General features: G+C 42.9%; 1 protein-coding gene across 3 annotated transcripts in view; it reads right to left on the bottom strand.

The window, feature by feature from the left end:
- Window positions 1–14553, bottom strand: part of LOC138583777 (RNA-binding motif, single-stranded-interacting protein 3-like) — a 149606-nt gene that overhangs the window by 4731 nt on the left and 130322 nt on the right. For 2 of the 3 annotated variants that reach the window (XM_069655765.1, XM_069655766.1), the window contains exons 9-13: window positions 12137–12233; window positions 9030–9080; window positions 1176–1292; window positions 814–900; window positions 118–236 (exon numbers count right to left, since the gene is read on the bottom strand). In XM_069655765.1, the coding sequence (XP_069511866.1) occupies window positions 118–236; window positions 814–900; window positions 1176–1292; window positions 9030–9080; window positions 12137–12233 (471 nt within the window). Of the gene's footprint in view, window positions 1–113; window positions 237–813; window positions 901–1175; window positions 1293–9029; window positions 9081–12136; window positions 12234–14553 lie in introns of those variants that run through there. The other variant, XM_069655767.1, reaches the window with a different exon arrangement.

Genomic DNA, 14553 nt, shown 5'->3' with positions numbered 1-14553 from the left:
GAAATGAAAATACTAATATTCATGGTACATCTAAGTTAGGTTTATATTAGTGCCGATCACATTCCCACATTGTCCCACATTGGCATCCATCCGTAATAGAGACGTCTATTGACTCACTTAGTCTGCTGGTAGGAGTAGGCATGATCTCCTGTATTCTCCACTGATAAAGGCTGCTGCCCGCTGGCGTCCTGCGAGGAGGGGGCTGCTGTCTGTGGAGACGAGTCTGTCACCACGCCCTGACACCAGAAACAAAGACACAAGTCAGATATGAAATACTGTCAGAAGGTTTAATTTTAACTTCTATCAAACAAACGAACTCTCTGTCCCACACAGCACTGATAAAAAGTTCCCTCAGAACATCAAAAAAGTTTAGCAAAGACAGAAACTCACTTGGTATTGATTAAAAGGGAAGCAAACACATTTCTGCTGCTTATAAAATTATTCGATAATAGTTCCTCTTGCCTCTGGGAGTTTAGGTAAATTATTGGAAATATCTCACCCTAACTCACACCCTGACTCTGATATTATCTTGGCTTATATCCTTAAGTTTCTCCAGTGGCAATAAATAAGCAACTGACACAGAGGTCTCACTGAATTCCTACGAAACGATGACCTGTATAAAACACATCCTCATTTACTAGCATCTAATTTATCCAAGAGGGGCAATGTAACAGAAATATATGTGAATTATAGTGAGTGATCCTAAATATCCAAGCAACGTGAGGCCTGTAAAGCTTTTTATAGGCTGCTGTATGAAGCTGGTTTGAGGAGTTACAACAATTAAGTGAATAAACAACCTCTATTTGTCCTTACTTCCACTGTGATGGCAGAGGCAGGCACTGCAGTGTACTGGGGAATGTAGGTTCCTTGCATAGGAGCAGCGGCTGCAGCAGGCATGTACTGCAGAGAGAGGGAGGGGCACAGGCAGTATAATACAGGCTCAAACAGTAAGTCCTTTATAAATTAAAAGTACAGTCTGACATTTCCTGAGACATTTTAAAATATAGTCTACCATTATTTGGCTTGGTCCAGGGTCACTGCACATTTTAGACATATTTTAAACTTCATGAAGGCTGTTGTTGCTAGAATCTCTGCAGACTAATTAAATAAAATGTATTACAAGTGAAAAAGACGAACACTGAGATTGTTTGGAGGAGGTAAGAGCTGTGACTCACGGTGCCTGTGGTGCCCAGAGACAGGTGGTTCATCTGCTGGGTGAGAGGAGCCATTACACTGGAGGGGTGAAGAGACAAACTAGGCTCGATGGCGGCGGCTGGGGTGATCACAGCACCCTGAGGCAGGAGGGGAGGAAGGAAACATGACCGGTTGAGGTATAGATATTGTTGGACAAAGCTAAGAAACAGTTATATCCAGTCATGAAGTGTTTATCTGACAGGCAGAGTTAAGGGTGAGGTGAAGGAGGGATGGAGAAGACGAATGAAGGGATGGAGTTGTTAAATATTTTGTGGGATGTCCTTATTTTTATTCTTGTTAAGAGTTTGATGAGAAGATTCCTTCTTTTATCAGAACGCTAACTATAAAGCTACAGAAAGGAGGTTCTCAGCTTAGCCTAGCTTAGCCTAAAGAGTGGCAACACTGAAAAAAGCGAGCTCTCTCTTTTTAAATGTAAAAACCTACAAATGAGCACCTACAAACGTCACAAATAAGTTACCTCTTGTACAATGACAAAGAAAGTTAATGAACAAACAAGAAAGCATGCTAATTTAGGACACGGCTAGCATGGCTGCTGCATGCTGTCCCCTACCCCCCTGCAGCATTTCTGTAAGCTACGCTATACTAACACTCTTTGTGGGACATCCTTATTTTATTTTCTTGTTAGGAGATGAATGGGAAGATTAGAATGGGACTACCCTTTTGTTTGAATGCTAACTATAAAGCTACAGAAAGGAGGTTCTCAGCCTAGCCTAGCTTAGCCTGAAGAATGCCAATAGGGACAAAGCTAGCCTCTCTCTTTTTAAATGTAAAAACCTACAAATAAGCACATCATAAATAAGTTACTTCTTTTGTGTAATTTGCACAAAACGTGTTATTTCGGACATGAACAGTGACAAAGAAAGTTACTGAAGATAGCATGGCTGCTGCATTCTAGCAGTCCCCCATCAGCATTTCTTTAAGCTACGCTATGCTAACACTCTTGTGGCTGTAGCTTTACTTTGCTGGACATATTTGAGAGTGTTTTTAATCTTCTCATCTAATTTCAAGCAAGAAAGCAAAAACCTGTATTTTCATATGAGCCTCTCCGTGTTTACTGCAGGGAAAAAATGATGTTTTTTTATTCTACGTAGCTAAGTAAGACATTTTTAAAGACTTGCAGCTCGTAGAAATAGCGAGTAGAAAGACTTCCAACCTAGTTAAGTTTGATGCCTGCAAATGGTTTGACTTTGTACACGGCATTACAGCTACCTTGGCAGGCAGGCTTGACAGAACACACCTCTGAATGCAGCAGAAAGGCTTTTACAGTAAATCTGCTCCATGTGAAGGGCTTTGATGCCTGCTAACACCTTGATGCGCTGAGCTCCACTTTTCCAGTACAGCTGCTGCTACAGACTCAACAGCTCTGTATAGATTTAATAGGAGGCTCCTCGCACAGTGTGCTGCTGAGACGCCTGCTAACATTCCTGTAGAGGTAAACGCTGTGCATGCGTGATTGCTGTTTAACTACACTTCCCATGAGCGCAGACAGACAGCGAGCATCAGTGAAAATGTGTCAGCATCGCTTCAGAGAGCAGTCAGCACGTCTGTGGCTGCATGTTGAGACAAGAACAGGTATTAAAGGTGTTACATTTAGGTATTTTAGGCTAAAGTGTGACTGTATGGTCGTTTGAACAGCTGTGTGTGAGTAGGGTTTTATAGGGAGGCTTGAATACATAGGTAAACACACACGCACACTGGGTAATGAAAGTTTGAGCTGTGTAAAGCGTTCCTCTCGAAGGCATATACAGTCTGTCAGAGTTGTTCACAGTAGCTGATCTGTAAGTGAAGATTCTTATGTCTGCAAGCTTCACAGGGAGGCGCGCACACACACACACACACACGCACTCAGAGCTGTTAACAGTAGTGAGCACGCTTCCTCCTGACTGCTGTCTTCATTGGGAGATCTGTTTGAAGAACACACCCGCCTGGCTTTCAGAAATGCTCTGTCAACACAAACCTGAACATCACACACACATAGTAGCATCCACGCACAGACGCATCAACAGATCTACCCACGAACCCGCACAAATCTTTGGCTCCAGCAGGTAGATTAAGCAGCCAGAATCCAGCTAATACCCCGGCTTTCCATCCATCTATATAATACAATCTCTGCTTTAATGATTTCTCATCCTCCCTCGCTCTTTCTCTCACTTCATCCAATCTCGCAGCGGGCCTCCACGCAGACAGAAAGCCGCACAAAGCAAAAGGAAACCCACAATGACTAATTGTCTGCTCTGATTTATCGCCGCGCAAGTGTTAAACTCGCCGGCTCCGTGTGTGTCTGCACGCGGGCGGACACCATGCATTAGCCACTGTGTGATGAGTGTGTGATTGTTTGTGCGAGAGCGAGTGCTCATGTTTTTTCCTGTATCAGACATTTTTTTTTTCCCGGGGTAAGCAATAAACGAGCGCGCAAGACAGACAGTTATCTTCTCCCCGAGGACATGAGAGAGAAAAACACAAGATCTGCTTCAACTTTGAACTCGCACTTTCTCTCACTCACTCCTTCCTCTCTTCTTCTTCTTCTTCTCCTCCCTCCTCTTTTGCTGTCAATTTTCCAGCAGAGAAGTGAAGCAGACTAGCAGAATGCTGCAGGCGGGCACCGCGCAGCATCAAATGCGCGGTATTAGTGTAATGACACACTTTTAGTGAGAAAACCAGTAACTGAAGCTGGTTAGACAAGAGGTGTGTGCGTGTGAGTATGCAAAGGATGTGAAGCGGCAGCTTTTGCTCCCTCTCAGGTGGTCTGGAAAGCACATAATTATTTTACAAACTGAAACTACACCCTCAGTTATTTTTACAAGATTTTACAGGAGCACATAAAGCCACAATACAGATACCGCTGGGTCGTAAACTCATAACATGCACTCACATGCATGCACTGTATAAAGCACTATTCGGAGCCTGGGTTTTGTGCTGATTTGTCTGTTCTTCTTCACCCCATTTGTCTTCTCAAATGAGTTTAACATGCCGCCTTCCTTGTCTCTCTTGCTATGCATGGTTAGGGTAATGCATTCATTTCCTGTAGGGGGGATTTGTGAGTAATTATGCACAAAGACATCCTCTCACTAATTAGGATGTAAAGACAGCGGGTTCAAGTAATCTGGGCATTGCACCAAGGCTCAGAAACACACAGTCCTTAAGGCACTCCACTGTGTGTATAGGTGCGCTTTGTGCAAGTGTGTGTGATTTAACTTGAGAGAGGGCATGTTCACAGTTAGAGGTGTGAGTGCACATATGTGCACCTTCTTTAGTCCTGCAGGATTTAAAGCAGCACTTAGCTCTGTCATTCCTTCTTCCTTTCATTAACTTGTGTGTCCACAGCATAGACTGTATAAAAAGATGGACGACATGACAGCTCCCTTAAAGTGAAGCCAAAACATTTTGAGCGCCCCCTGCTGACTGGCTGCAGTATAGGTCATAAAGCCCGCCTCCTCCATGTTAACAGATGAGACATCAAACTATAAAATCAAAATACACGTCAAATAAATGTTTCTCAAACACGGTTTCTGTCATTATAGTTAGTTCTTATCATGCTGATTTACGTCCAAGTGTTCATTTTTCTGACAAGTTTATTTTTAATTAGTTATTTGATGCTATAAAAAGAGATTCAAAAGATTGACAGCTCTGTTGACAAATCCGGCTCCTGCAGCCGATCTGTTCTGGATTAGTAGAGTAGAGGAGGAACGACGAGAGGAGACGTAACTAAAACAATCACTACAGTCACTGAAGTTTCCATATCTGTGGTCATCTGCTTCAGACCAACACAAGAAGCTTAAATAGGCAGGCTCTTTACAATTTTTTTTCAGAATCTAAGTGTGTGTTTTGTTTAGTGGAAGCGGCTTCTACAGCTCCACTCGCCGACCTCTACTGCGCAGCTCTGGCTCCAAATGACGTCAACATCGTAAGATGGCAGCACCCATCACAGGGCTATTTTGGCTTCAATTTCATACAGTGAGAGCAGAAGGAGACTCGTCGTCCATCTTTGGTCCACAGTGTGTATCTCTATGTGTGTAAGTGATGCACAACTTAACCTCCCAGTTTTGGTGCTCCAACATTTAAAACTCTAACTGTGTGATTGACTGTTGACTAAGGCCTACTCGTGTGCATCAACCTAAATGTGTCAATGACTGCACAGCTTTAATCGAAGTTAGTCACCGCTCTTTAACCGTGCTTGAGCAGCGAGGAGGAAGCCACTGCTACCATAGGAACAGAATTAAGCCACTGTGTCTCTCCCTCCGCCTCCCTCCCTGCTGCAGCTTTAATTTGCCAAGCTCTTCTATATCCAGGAAATACAATGACTAGCCTTCGCCTTTGTTGTCTAACAGGGATTTTGACTATGCAGAGACAAGGCTGGGGAGCAGGCGCGCGCAGCACAGACATGCTTTTGCAGCAGTTGTTTTCTTTTCTTTGTTCCCGATTTATTCTTTGTAATCCCGCCTTTCCTCTCGTTTCCCCGCGCCTGTCTCTTTACCCTGTCCTCTCTCTGTCAAACACACACAGTTCACTTATTTATTTATTTCCTCTTTTCTCCAATCTCTGAGGCTCTCCCTCTTTCTTCTCCCAAGTCTTAGGAAGTCGTATCAAGCGGCCTGCCAGATAATTAGATGGGACATTTGTTTGAAAACACATTAACAGAGGGGTATTATCCTCTCTCACAGACATCATTTTAATCAGACATGACAACAGAATGTTTTTAGGAGTTGGCAGATCGACACAAAGAGGAAGCAGATAGGAAGCGAGAACTACAGAGAGAATTTGGAGGCTGCAGAATTTGGAACAAGTTTAACTATTGTGTTTGCTGGATTCCCTCAGTGCACGGCTGATATAGCAAATCTGTGCCGCTGCTATCATCCATCTCACTGCTGCTGACTCTTTTAATGGAGCAGAGCTGAATTTTCTAGGTATGAAAAAGTCTGCAGATGTTGGCGAGAACCCAACTCATTAAGTGTTACAGTTAGATAAAAGTGGGTGATAAAATCTGACTTCTGTCTCTTTGTAAGAGAAGCCGACTTTATTTCCTGGAAAAACACGTGTAAGGTGAAAGCCTGCTCTACGGGGGAATCTTACTCCTCCTTTGCAAGACATCCCAGAGGGGACAACAGCATCATGGGATGTCGTGGCTGCCGCGTTTTAGGGCTGCAGCTATGATGGCCATGATATTCTCTCTGAATTGTGCACTCGTTTTACGGTTGACTCTCTCACTTCTTGACGGATTTTTCTATAAAAATGACATTCATTTCTTTCCCCTGCATGCAAACTCTTCCTGCAAAACAGGTGTGTGATTAAAACTGAGAATAAAAATTAAATGCATGTTTTACAGTCCAGTTAAACAGTTAATATAAAATCACTAATGCACACTGAACCTTTGGGAATGTGAACTACTGTGAATAAATGTTTAGGATGTCATAAAGGTTATTTTCACCTAAAGCACGCGTGAGCAGAACCTGAATCTATCCTGCTGATACTTCTCTTCTCCATCGATGCTGCTGTACTCAGAAAACCAGTGAAATATTGAGCTTCCACCTGCCGTATGAAGCAACAATTAAAGACAGATCTCTGTGCAGGCCATGGAAAAAAACAAAGGAAACCTTGACGTGTGTGCGCTTGTGTTTGCGTGTGAGCTGGTAAAAGAGAAGCGAGGGAATCTGCAGGTGAGATTTACAGTGTTATTGACTGCACACCTACATGCACAGTCAATGCTTTCTTTAAACGACACAGAAAGAATTATTCACGCTTTCATTTCTTCACGGTTGGACTATTGCAATGCCCTGTTTATGTGCATGAGCTGTAGCCCAACTTCAGATTGTGCTGAGCTCCGCAGTCAGACTCACGAAGACAAAGCGTACCTCCCACATCATCCCAGGTTTAGCTGCACTGCACTGGTTACCAATATCTTTTAGAATCCATCTTAAAATCAACTCATCACATACAAGGCTTTACACGGCCTGGCACCAGAGTATATAAGTGAACTTTTAACGCATTACTGCCCAAGGGTCAAAAGGTGATTGAGCTTTTTCTGTAATGGCAGCTCAGCTCTGGAACAGTCTTCCACTTCGTATTCGATCCGCGGACACTGTTTTTGATTTTAAATCCTGTGTTAAGACACATTTTTACCATATTTCTTCATTCATTCCTTTCTCACAGTGTCAGTCCCCGACTACCCAGTAATCATCCAAATCAAAGAACTCATCGTCCTCTCCCTTGTTACTCCATGCCAGTAACTTTAGCCATTTTAGCTAATTTTATGAGAGCTCTGGTGTGCATACTTTAACGTTACTGTGTTGGCCACTTCATTAGGTACACCTGAAAAATATAATGTAATCCAATACACCAGCTCAGCCATAACATTTGCTTTCATGTTGCCTGTAAATGGTAAATGGACTGTACTTATATAGCGCTTTTCTAGTCTTTGCGACCACTCAAAGCTGCTTTTACACTACATATCACAGTCACCCTTTCACATACTGATGGCAGAGGCTGCTACATAAAGTGCCCAACTGTCAATCAGATATCACATTTGTCCAATGTCTTGCCCAAGGACTGGGGGAGTCCTACATGAGGGAGCTGGGGATCGAACCTCCGACCTTCCGATTGAAAGACGACCGACTCTACCACTGAGTCGGTGCCGCCCTGTAATGTACAGGCTTTTCTCTAAGCTGTCATACAGGTGTTAATTCAGTGATATATCAGCATCAAGGTCATAATTGTTGGTGGAGCTGTACTGAGCTGCATTATAATTAGAGGTTTCTAATACTGTGGCCTCCTCATGTGTGTAAATAGGAAGGACAAATATAATTGAGTTCAGTACAACACCACCTTTAACTACGGCCTCAGTAACAAACAGAATTGAATTTACACACTTCAGACTCTCAGCAAAACAAAAGTGAACAAAAACTAAACTTCATAAAAGCAGAATCAGTGGCAGTGCTGTTGGATTGAACTGCATTATACTGTACAGGTGTACCTCATGCAGTGGCCGGTGAGATGTGTGTTAATACAGCGTGTATGAGAGTGTGTGGAGCTCAGTCAGTCTGAACCCACGAGATTCATGAACAAAAAGGTTATCACACTGGATCATGTGTGTGTGGAGTCGCCTTTATGTTGATGTGTTTGCATATTTTACAGCATCACCCTGAAAAATGATCAGGAAGACTATAAGCACTATTTTTGCCACCACAAACTTGTGCCTGCAGTTTTCTTTCAAACCACCAGGGGGCAGCCTTTTATTATAGATTCAGACTGAGGTCCGCTGAGCTCTCCATGCTGCTCTAAGGAGGTTATTCCCAGGCTGATTCAGCAGGCTCGACCTTAGATGCAGGGATAAAGTGTTTTTAAATTTTAATGTGTGTGTTTTGGGGACGACATTGGTTCGCTCTCATATGATAGACTTGTCAGAAGTCTTTCAATACTTAGCGTTTGCATTTTTTCAGCAACTTGCTCCCTCATTCGCACTCAAATATGAGTGGAAATTACAAACAAAAGACATTAATTCTCTTACAAAGAAATCATATTGAGCATTTAAGCAAAAAGAAGACGTATGGTTTCTCAGATCGCAGTTTGCAGAAATCCTGTGGAAGCCAATTTGAAGGCATTGACGCTTCTCATCAGGCTCTTTCAAATGAGAATAACTGAGATGAATCCTGTATATTGTGGGATTAGAAGACTCACAAGCGCACGAGGAGTAGGAACAGAGACACGCGTACACACAGAGATGACAGGCGGGAATGTAGGGCGACAAGAAGGCAGAGAGAAGTGTCGGATAATGGACAAAAATGACTCCGCTGGGGAGACATAACAGGCTGGAAACTTACTGTAGGTTGCATAACATACTGTTGATGTGGCATCCAAGATGTACTCTGGACCTGCATGAGAAGAAAGTAGGACAGGAGAGAGGATGGAGGGAAAGGTAGAGGTGACGACGACGTGAGCAGATATGACGAAGGAAGGAGAAAGAAGAGAGAGAGGAGGGAGGGGAAAATAAAGTAATTAAAGGACGAGGGGATGAGCGCGAGTAGGAGGATGCGGAGGGGAGGTCAGGAGGAGATGAGAGGAAAGGCAAGATCAAAAAGAAGATTGTTATAAGTGGATAAAGAATTGAGGAAAGGGGACCATAAAGAAGGACAATTGGAAGACAGAATGACAGGAAGGGAGCGAAAATGAGAAAAGCAGAGAGAAAATTAATCATTAGCTCGAGTCTTTACAAGCCCATTTCAGAGCGTCGGTCCCTGCGGCAGTGTGTCTTAAAGAATATTACCGCAGTAACAAAGGGTCCACTATACAGTATGTTATGTTGTAATTATAAGAGGATATGAAGACCACAGAGAGCAATACAGTCTAATAATTACTGCTTCACAGTGAAGGTTTCATCATCAAAGCCCGTCCTGGCCACAAATCAACACTTTCATCTCCTCCTGGTGCGCGCTGCCCGGCCCGAACACGAGGAGGAACGCGTCCCCGAAGACCCCTTTGTCACATGTGTGCACTAATTGTATATGTGAATGCTCGCCCTCACCTGTCTGTGTGTGTGTGGAGCTGAGAAAGGCGGGTAAATGCAGCATGCTCGGCTGAAGGTGTGTCTTTGCGTAAGCCTCATTTTACAGCAGTGCTACAGAGAAGCTGTGGGGGGAGGGCTCCTGTTTGTTTTAAAAGTGTATGCGTTTGACAAAACTGAGGATCAAGCACTGACTCAGTCTCTCAAAGAATACAGCTACTTCGCCAGCCCGCTTTGACATGAATTGGTTCGGTTTGTGTGTGCGTGAGAGAGAGAGGATGCAACACATGGGAACAGAGAGAGAGAGAGACAAAAGGAGGATTTGTGCCTGAGAATGAAAGATCGATGGGAGGAGTGCTGCAATATAAGCCTGTGTTTTATCATAGCTAGACTAAGCATTGTCTGTAATGGAGAGAGATGATAACTCAATTTCTGTGTTTAAAGTCGTTCCTTAGAAAAGAGAAGCTCCTCTTCTTTGACCTGTTTGTCCAGGGACTACACGTAGGACAACGGGGAATAAAGTGCCTAATTCCTCGTGTATCAATTCAAAGCATTAATCATATATTTCAAAAGGTTCTGAATGACTCGTTCGCGTCTCTAAAGATGAAGCAGCTGTTATTCGATATTTTTCTTTCCGCAAGAAAATCCTGCGAAAAGACCAAATCCAACAACGTGTTAATCCGTCTCTCAATACTCTCAGACTTCCCCTGTGAGCTGCACTGAAAGCCCCATTTGTTCTCACTCAAGACGGAAATGTTTTAAAAAACGGATCACAAATATGTACTTTTATTTTCTAAAGAGGCTCTTAAACAGCTGGGCACTTTTATTCTCAATAAATGTAACAGATAAAGTGCATTCATTGGGGACTATTTTCAGACGTGGATTAAAACATTTGGCGCGCCAGTGATTATTAACAACAGCAGGATTGACTCAAAATAAACTACAGTACCCATGTTCGTGGTAAAAAGGGAGCCGGTGCAACAGAAGCTGGGTTTACATGCACACTTATTCTCATTCTGACTGAAGATTTCGGGTCAGCTGTTTACATGGGGTGTGATCCATTACGCTCTGGAGTTTAAATGCGCCGGGGCATTTAATCGGAACAACTGTGCGACATGCGCACATTATGCATTGACTTCAGCACATGTGTAACTTCACAGCTGCACTTAAAAGCTTTTGAAATAGTGGCATAAGAAGATCGAAGTATAAGAAGTCCTTTCCCTCTCTCTCTCTCTCTCTGAGTATGTGTTTTTCAAAGCTTGTGTGGAGATGCTGCTCGCAAAGGCAGTCGCACACCACGAGGGGAGGATGTTCCAATGTTAAAAATAAACGCGATAGAATTACAGAATATCGAAAAGTTCAATGTTTTTGACTTTTTTCCGTCGAGCCGTCCAATAATATAAAGGTCTCTTAATGTTTGAATTAAAAACATGCTCTCCGAGGTTGTCCAGTTTAACTTGGATGCCTCACATCACCACCCATTAACGTCAAGACAGGGGGCATGCGCCGAAGAACGCAGTCAGGGCGCGATTGGGTCAAATAGTTTACATGGTTCAATTTTTCATTTGATGGGTTTATGAGAAGGTTGATTTTTATTGGGAGGGGACAGTGAATAGTGTTGGAAACAGGGGAAGAGAGAGTGGGGATGACACTCGGCAAAGGGCCGAGGGCGGGAGTTGAACCCGGGGCCGCCGCAGCAAGGACTGTAGCCTCTGTATGTAACTGCCGATTTAACTGCTGAGCTAAACCGGCGCCCAGTTTGGGCTTTTAAACTGATTATAATCGGAATATTAGGCTCCATGTAAACCCAGTTAGTGTAGCTTATTTATGTATTATTTACTTTTTTCTTTACAATAGAGCTTTATGGCACACAACATGGCCGCTGCATCAGGCTCTGTCCACACAGATAATACTATTTAAACAAATCGTTTCATCGTTTGTTTTTGGTCTTTTCACTGGATTTGCTGTTAATGACAAAAATATACAATATCTTCTTTTACAGCCACTGAGTTGCAGTTAATAAACTAAAGCTTCAGTCCTGCATGTTTTTACCGAGTTGTTAACTTTACTCAAGATGCTCTCAGCTTGTATTAGATGCCCATGGGAGGCCATATTGGAGCTGTGTTGTCTTTGCAGCGTCTCTCGGCTGGTCTAAGTCAAAATGTAAGTCTGGTGTTTTGTAGTAGAGGGTACGACAAGACAAAAAACAAATATAACAGTTTAAAGTTCCCTCAAAACGGAAAGAAATCAGCATGAAGAAACCACCATGCTACTGTTAACGTTATAAATATAAGCACACAACTTACATTCTTTCCTAAACACCCAATTTTCCAACACACTGCTCAAGATTCGCCCACTGATTTTCAGAGCTGTGCAGGCGCTTAAAGCTTGGTTTAACTGAGCAAACTTCACTGAGGGTCTACACACCTGATATGTGGAGACAGGAGAGGCAGCGATGAAGGGTGTGATGGACGTCTGTGCAATCATCCGATTGGTGGAGATGCTGTACGGTGAAGAGTAGAACCTATCGAAGCAAACAGGAAGAGGTTTTATTTTAACATCATTAGCATCAACAAACTTACAAGTGGCATGCAACTGGATCACAACACTTAGCTCTCCATATGTAGCCTCCTGCAAAGGTGAAAATGAGCCTTTCGTTCCTCTTTGTTCTCAACCACCCAGCTCACATCAACACTTGGCTGACAAAATGGATCAGACATCATCAAGGCTTTCATGGAAACAATAAATATTGCAGCTCCACTCGGTGCCACACCATCAAAGACGTCTCGCAATGAGACTTGACACTGCACCGGAGTGCACATCATGTTACAAAGCAGTCTGCTCCACTGCTATGCATAATAATGAATTATCACCTTAATGTGTGAGTGGGTGAAGTATTTCAGTATTACCCTTTATGTTCCTCCTACGCATAATCCACTGTGCAGAGCGGCATCTGTAACATCTGCATTTTATACTCTGTTTACCTCTCCTCCTATACCTTCGTTTGCCCTTCTGATTTAGCTCTCTCTCTCTTTTTCATTTCACCCCCTCAGCCCTGCAGAGGCAGAATGCTGTGGCTCGCAGTGCTTTATTTATCATTGTGTACCTAGAGAGGACATGTTTCATCCGCCAGGCCGTGTTGCTGTGCCCGATCGATCCCAAAGTGTCTGTTGACTGAATAATGGAGCGAGGGAGGGGAGAACGAGGCAGAGACAGAGAGGAGACCTCCCCGTCCTATCGCTAACACAGCCATGAATTTATGAAAAGCAAAGAGACGTAATTGGAAGACAAAGGACTTAAAGCCTCTGAAAAGGTGGCCTAGAATAGTAAAAATACTAACATGGTAGCGTAGTTGAGTCTCATTTAACATCCACGAAAATCTGAGTTTAATAACCTTAAAAAACACGTATAAAAACAGCTGTTTCCAAAGACTGTGTGGGCATGGCTGATCACATTTTGATTGACATCTGCCTGCTTCGTCTTGAGTTGTCTGAGTCAGAATCCTAAGAGTTAGCTGAATCCCTGCCATGTGCAAATTTTCATTTCAACTGGTCAGTAATAATCTGATCTTCATTTAAATAAATGTCTGTTCAGTCACTATCTATCACCAAATGAGGTAACTCAATGGTGATAAACAGTAATCTACTATGGCTGAACAAACAAAGAAAAGATTGATGACTACAGATACAACTTCAAAAATAAGTGAAAATCCAAAGAAAAAGAAACAAATTCGACGCTCAGATGAAGCAAACAGTCTGAAAAGGAAAGCGACCGTCAGCGAGGAAAATCAAGAGTTACAACCGGAGCCGACCGTGGACGTCACACATGCAGCACTGTCTGGATATCTGGGAAGTGTGCTCCTGCAATTACCTTTAATCGCGATAGGTGCCGCCAAAGAGAACAAAACTGAAATCTTTGAGATTGAAACTTTAATTGTGAGTTAAAAAATTTGTTGTCCATATCAAAGTTAGCAGTTAGCATACACATGCAATGTTAGCCGAGATGCCCACACTTGTTCTCAAAGCTAGGAATGCAATGCTAAATGATGAATCCGTAACATTAGCTGGTGCTGTATCATTATTAAGCTAAACTCCCTCACCGATGCTCAAAACCAGCTGCCAACAATATTATCTATGTCTCAAAGAAAGAATAGACAACTGCAGTCCAAACTTAACACCAGCAGCCCTCAATACTTGGCTCAAGGAGGACGCTAACGCTGGGTGTAAACAGCTAAATAGCTGCCGTGTGCTTTTTTCAGTGATTGGTTCTCAGAATTGATTGTAAATTTGAAATAAATACCTGAGCTTAACCACGCCAAATTCAAATCCAATATCAGGAAAATTTGGGGATATTTTGGTTTTCGATTGGAATTTATATCTAATATTTTTAAATGCTAACTATTATGTACATAAACCCCAAATTACAGTACACAGTTAGAGGGCTAAATTTGGATCTGTTTCCAGGGGCTGTAAAAACACAAGTTTGGCCTACTTTTAATGGTTACGACAAACTCGTGCTGATAAATATCCCATAATGTAACGTTAACTGTCTCAAATACAAAACAATATACAACAGTATCCATCCTATTCTGACATCTGAAATGTCCGGCTCTTAAAACCAGCCACAGTCAGGAACAGTGTCTTGATTGGTGCTACTTTGACGCGACACCAGCAGCCATCTCGTCTCAGGGCTGAAATGAGTCGCTGAGGTGCTCGTCTGTCCTGCTATTGCACTTTCTGTTTCACATTACATTTGTCCGGTGATAGTGCGAGTAGTTTTGAACTCAGCTGCGAGATGCAAACCCTCAGATATTCTTAAACTGCTGCAGTCCAGGCCGTGTGGCT

Source organism: Semicossyphus pulcher, unplaced genomic scaffold (assembly GCF_022749685.1).
Source record: "Semicossyphus pulcher isolate SPU_LCO1_2020_fin unplaced genomic scaffold, fSemPul1.0.p SCAF_9, whole genome shotgun sequence".
NCBI lineage: Eukaryota > Metazoa > Chordata > Actinopteri > Labriformes > Labridae > Semicossyphus > Semicossyphus pulcher.
Note: the sequence above shows the minus strand (reverse complement) of the source record. Positions and strands in the feature narration are given on the sequence as shown.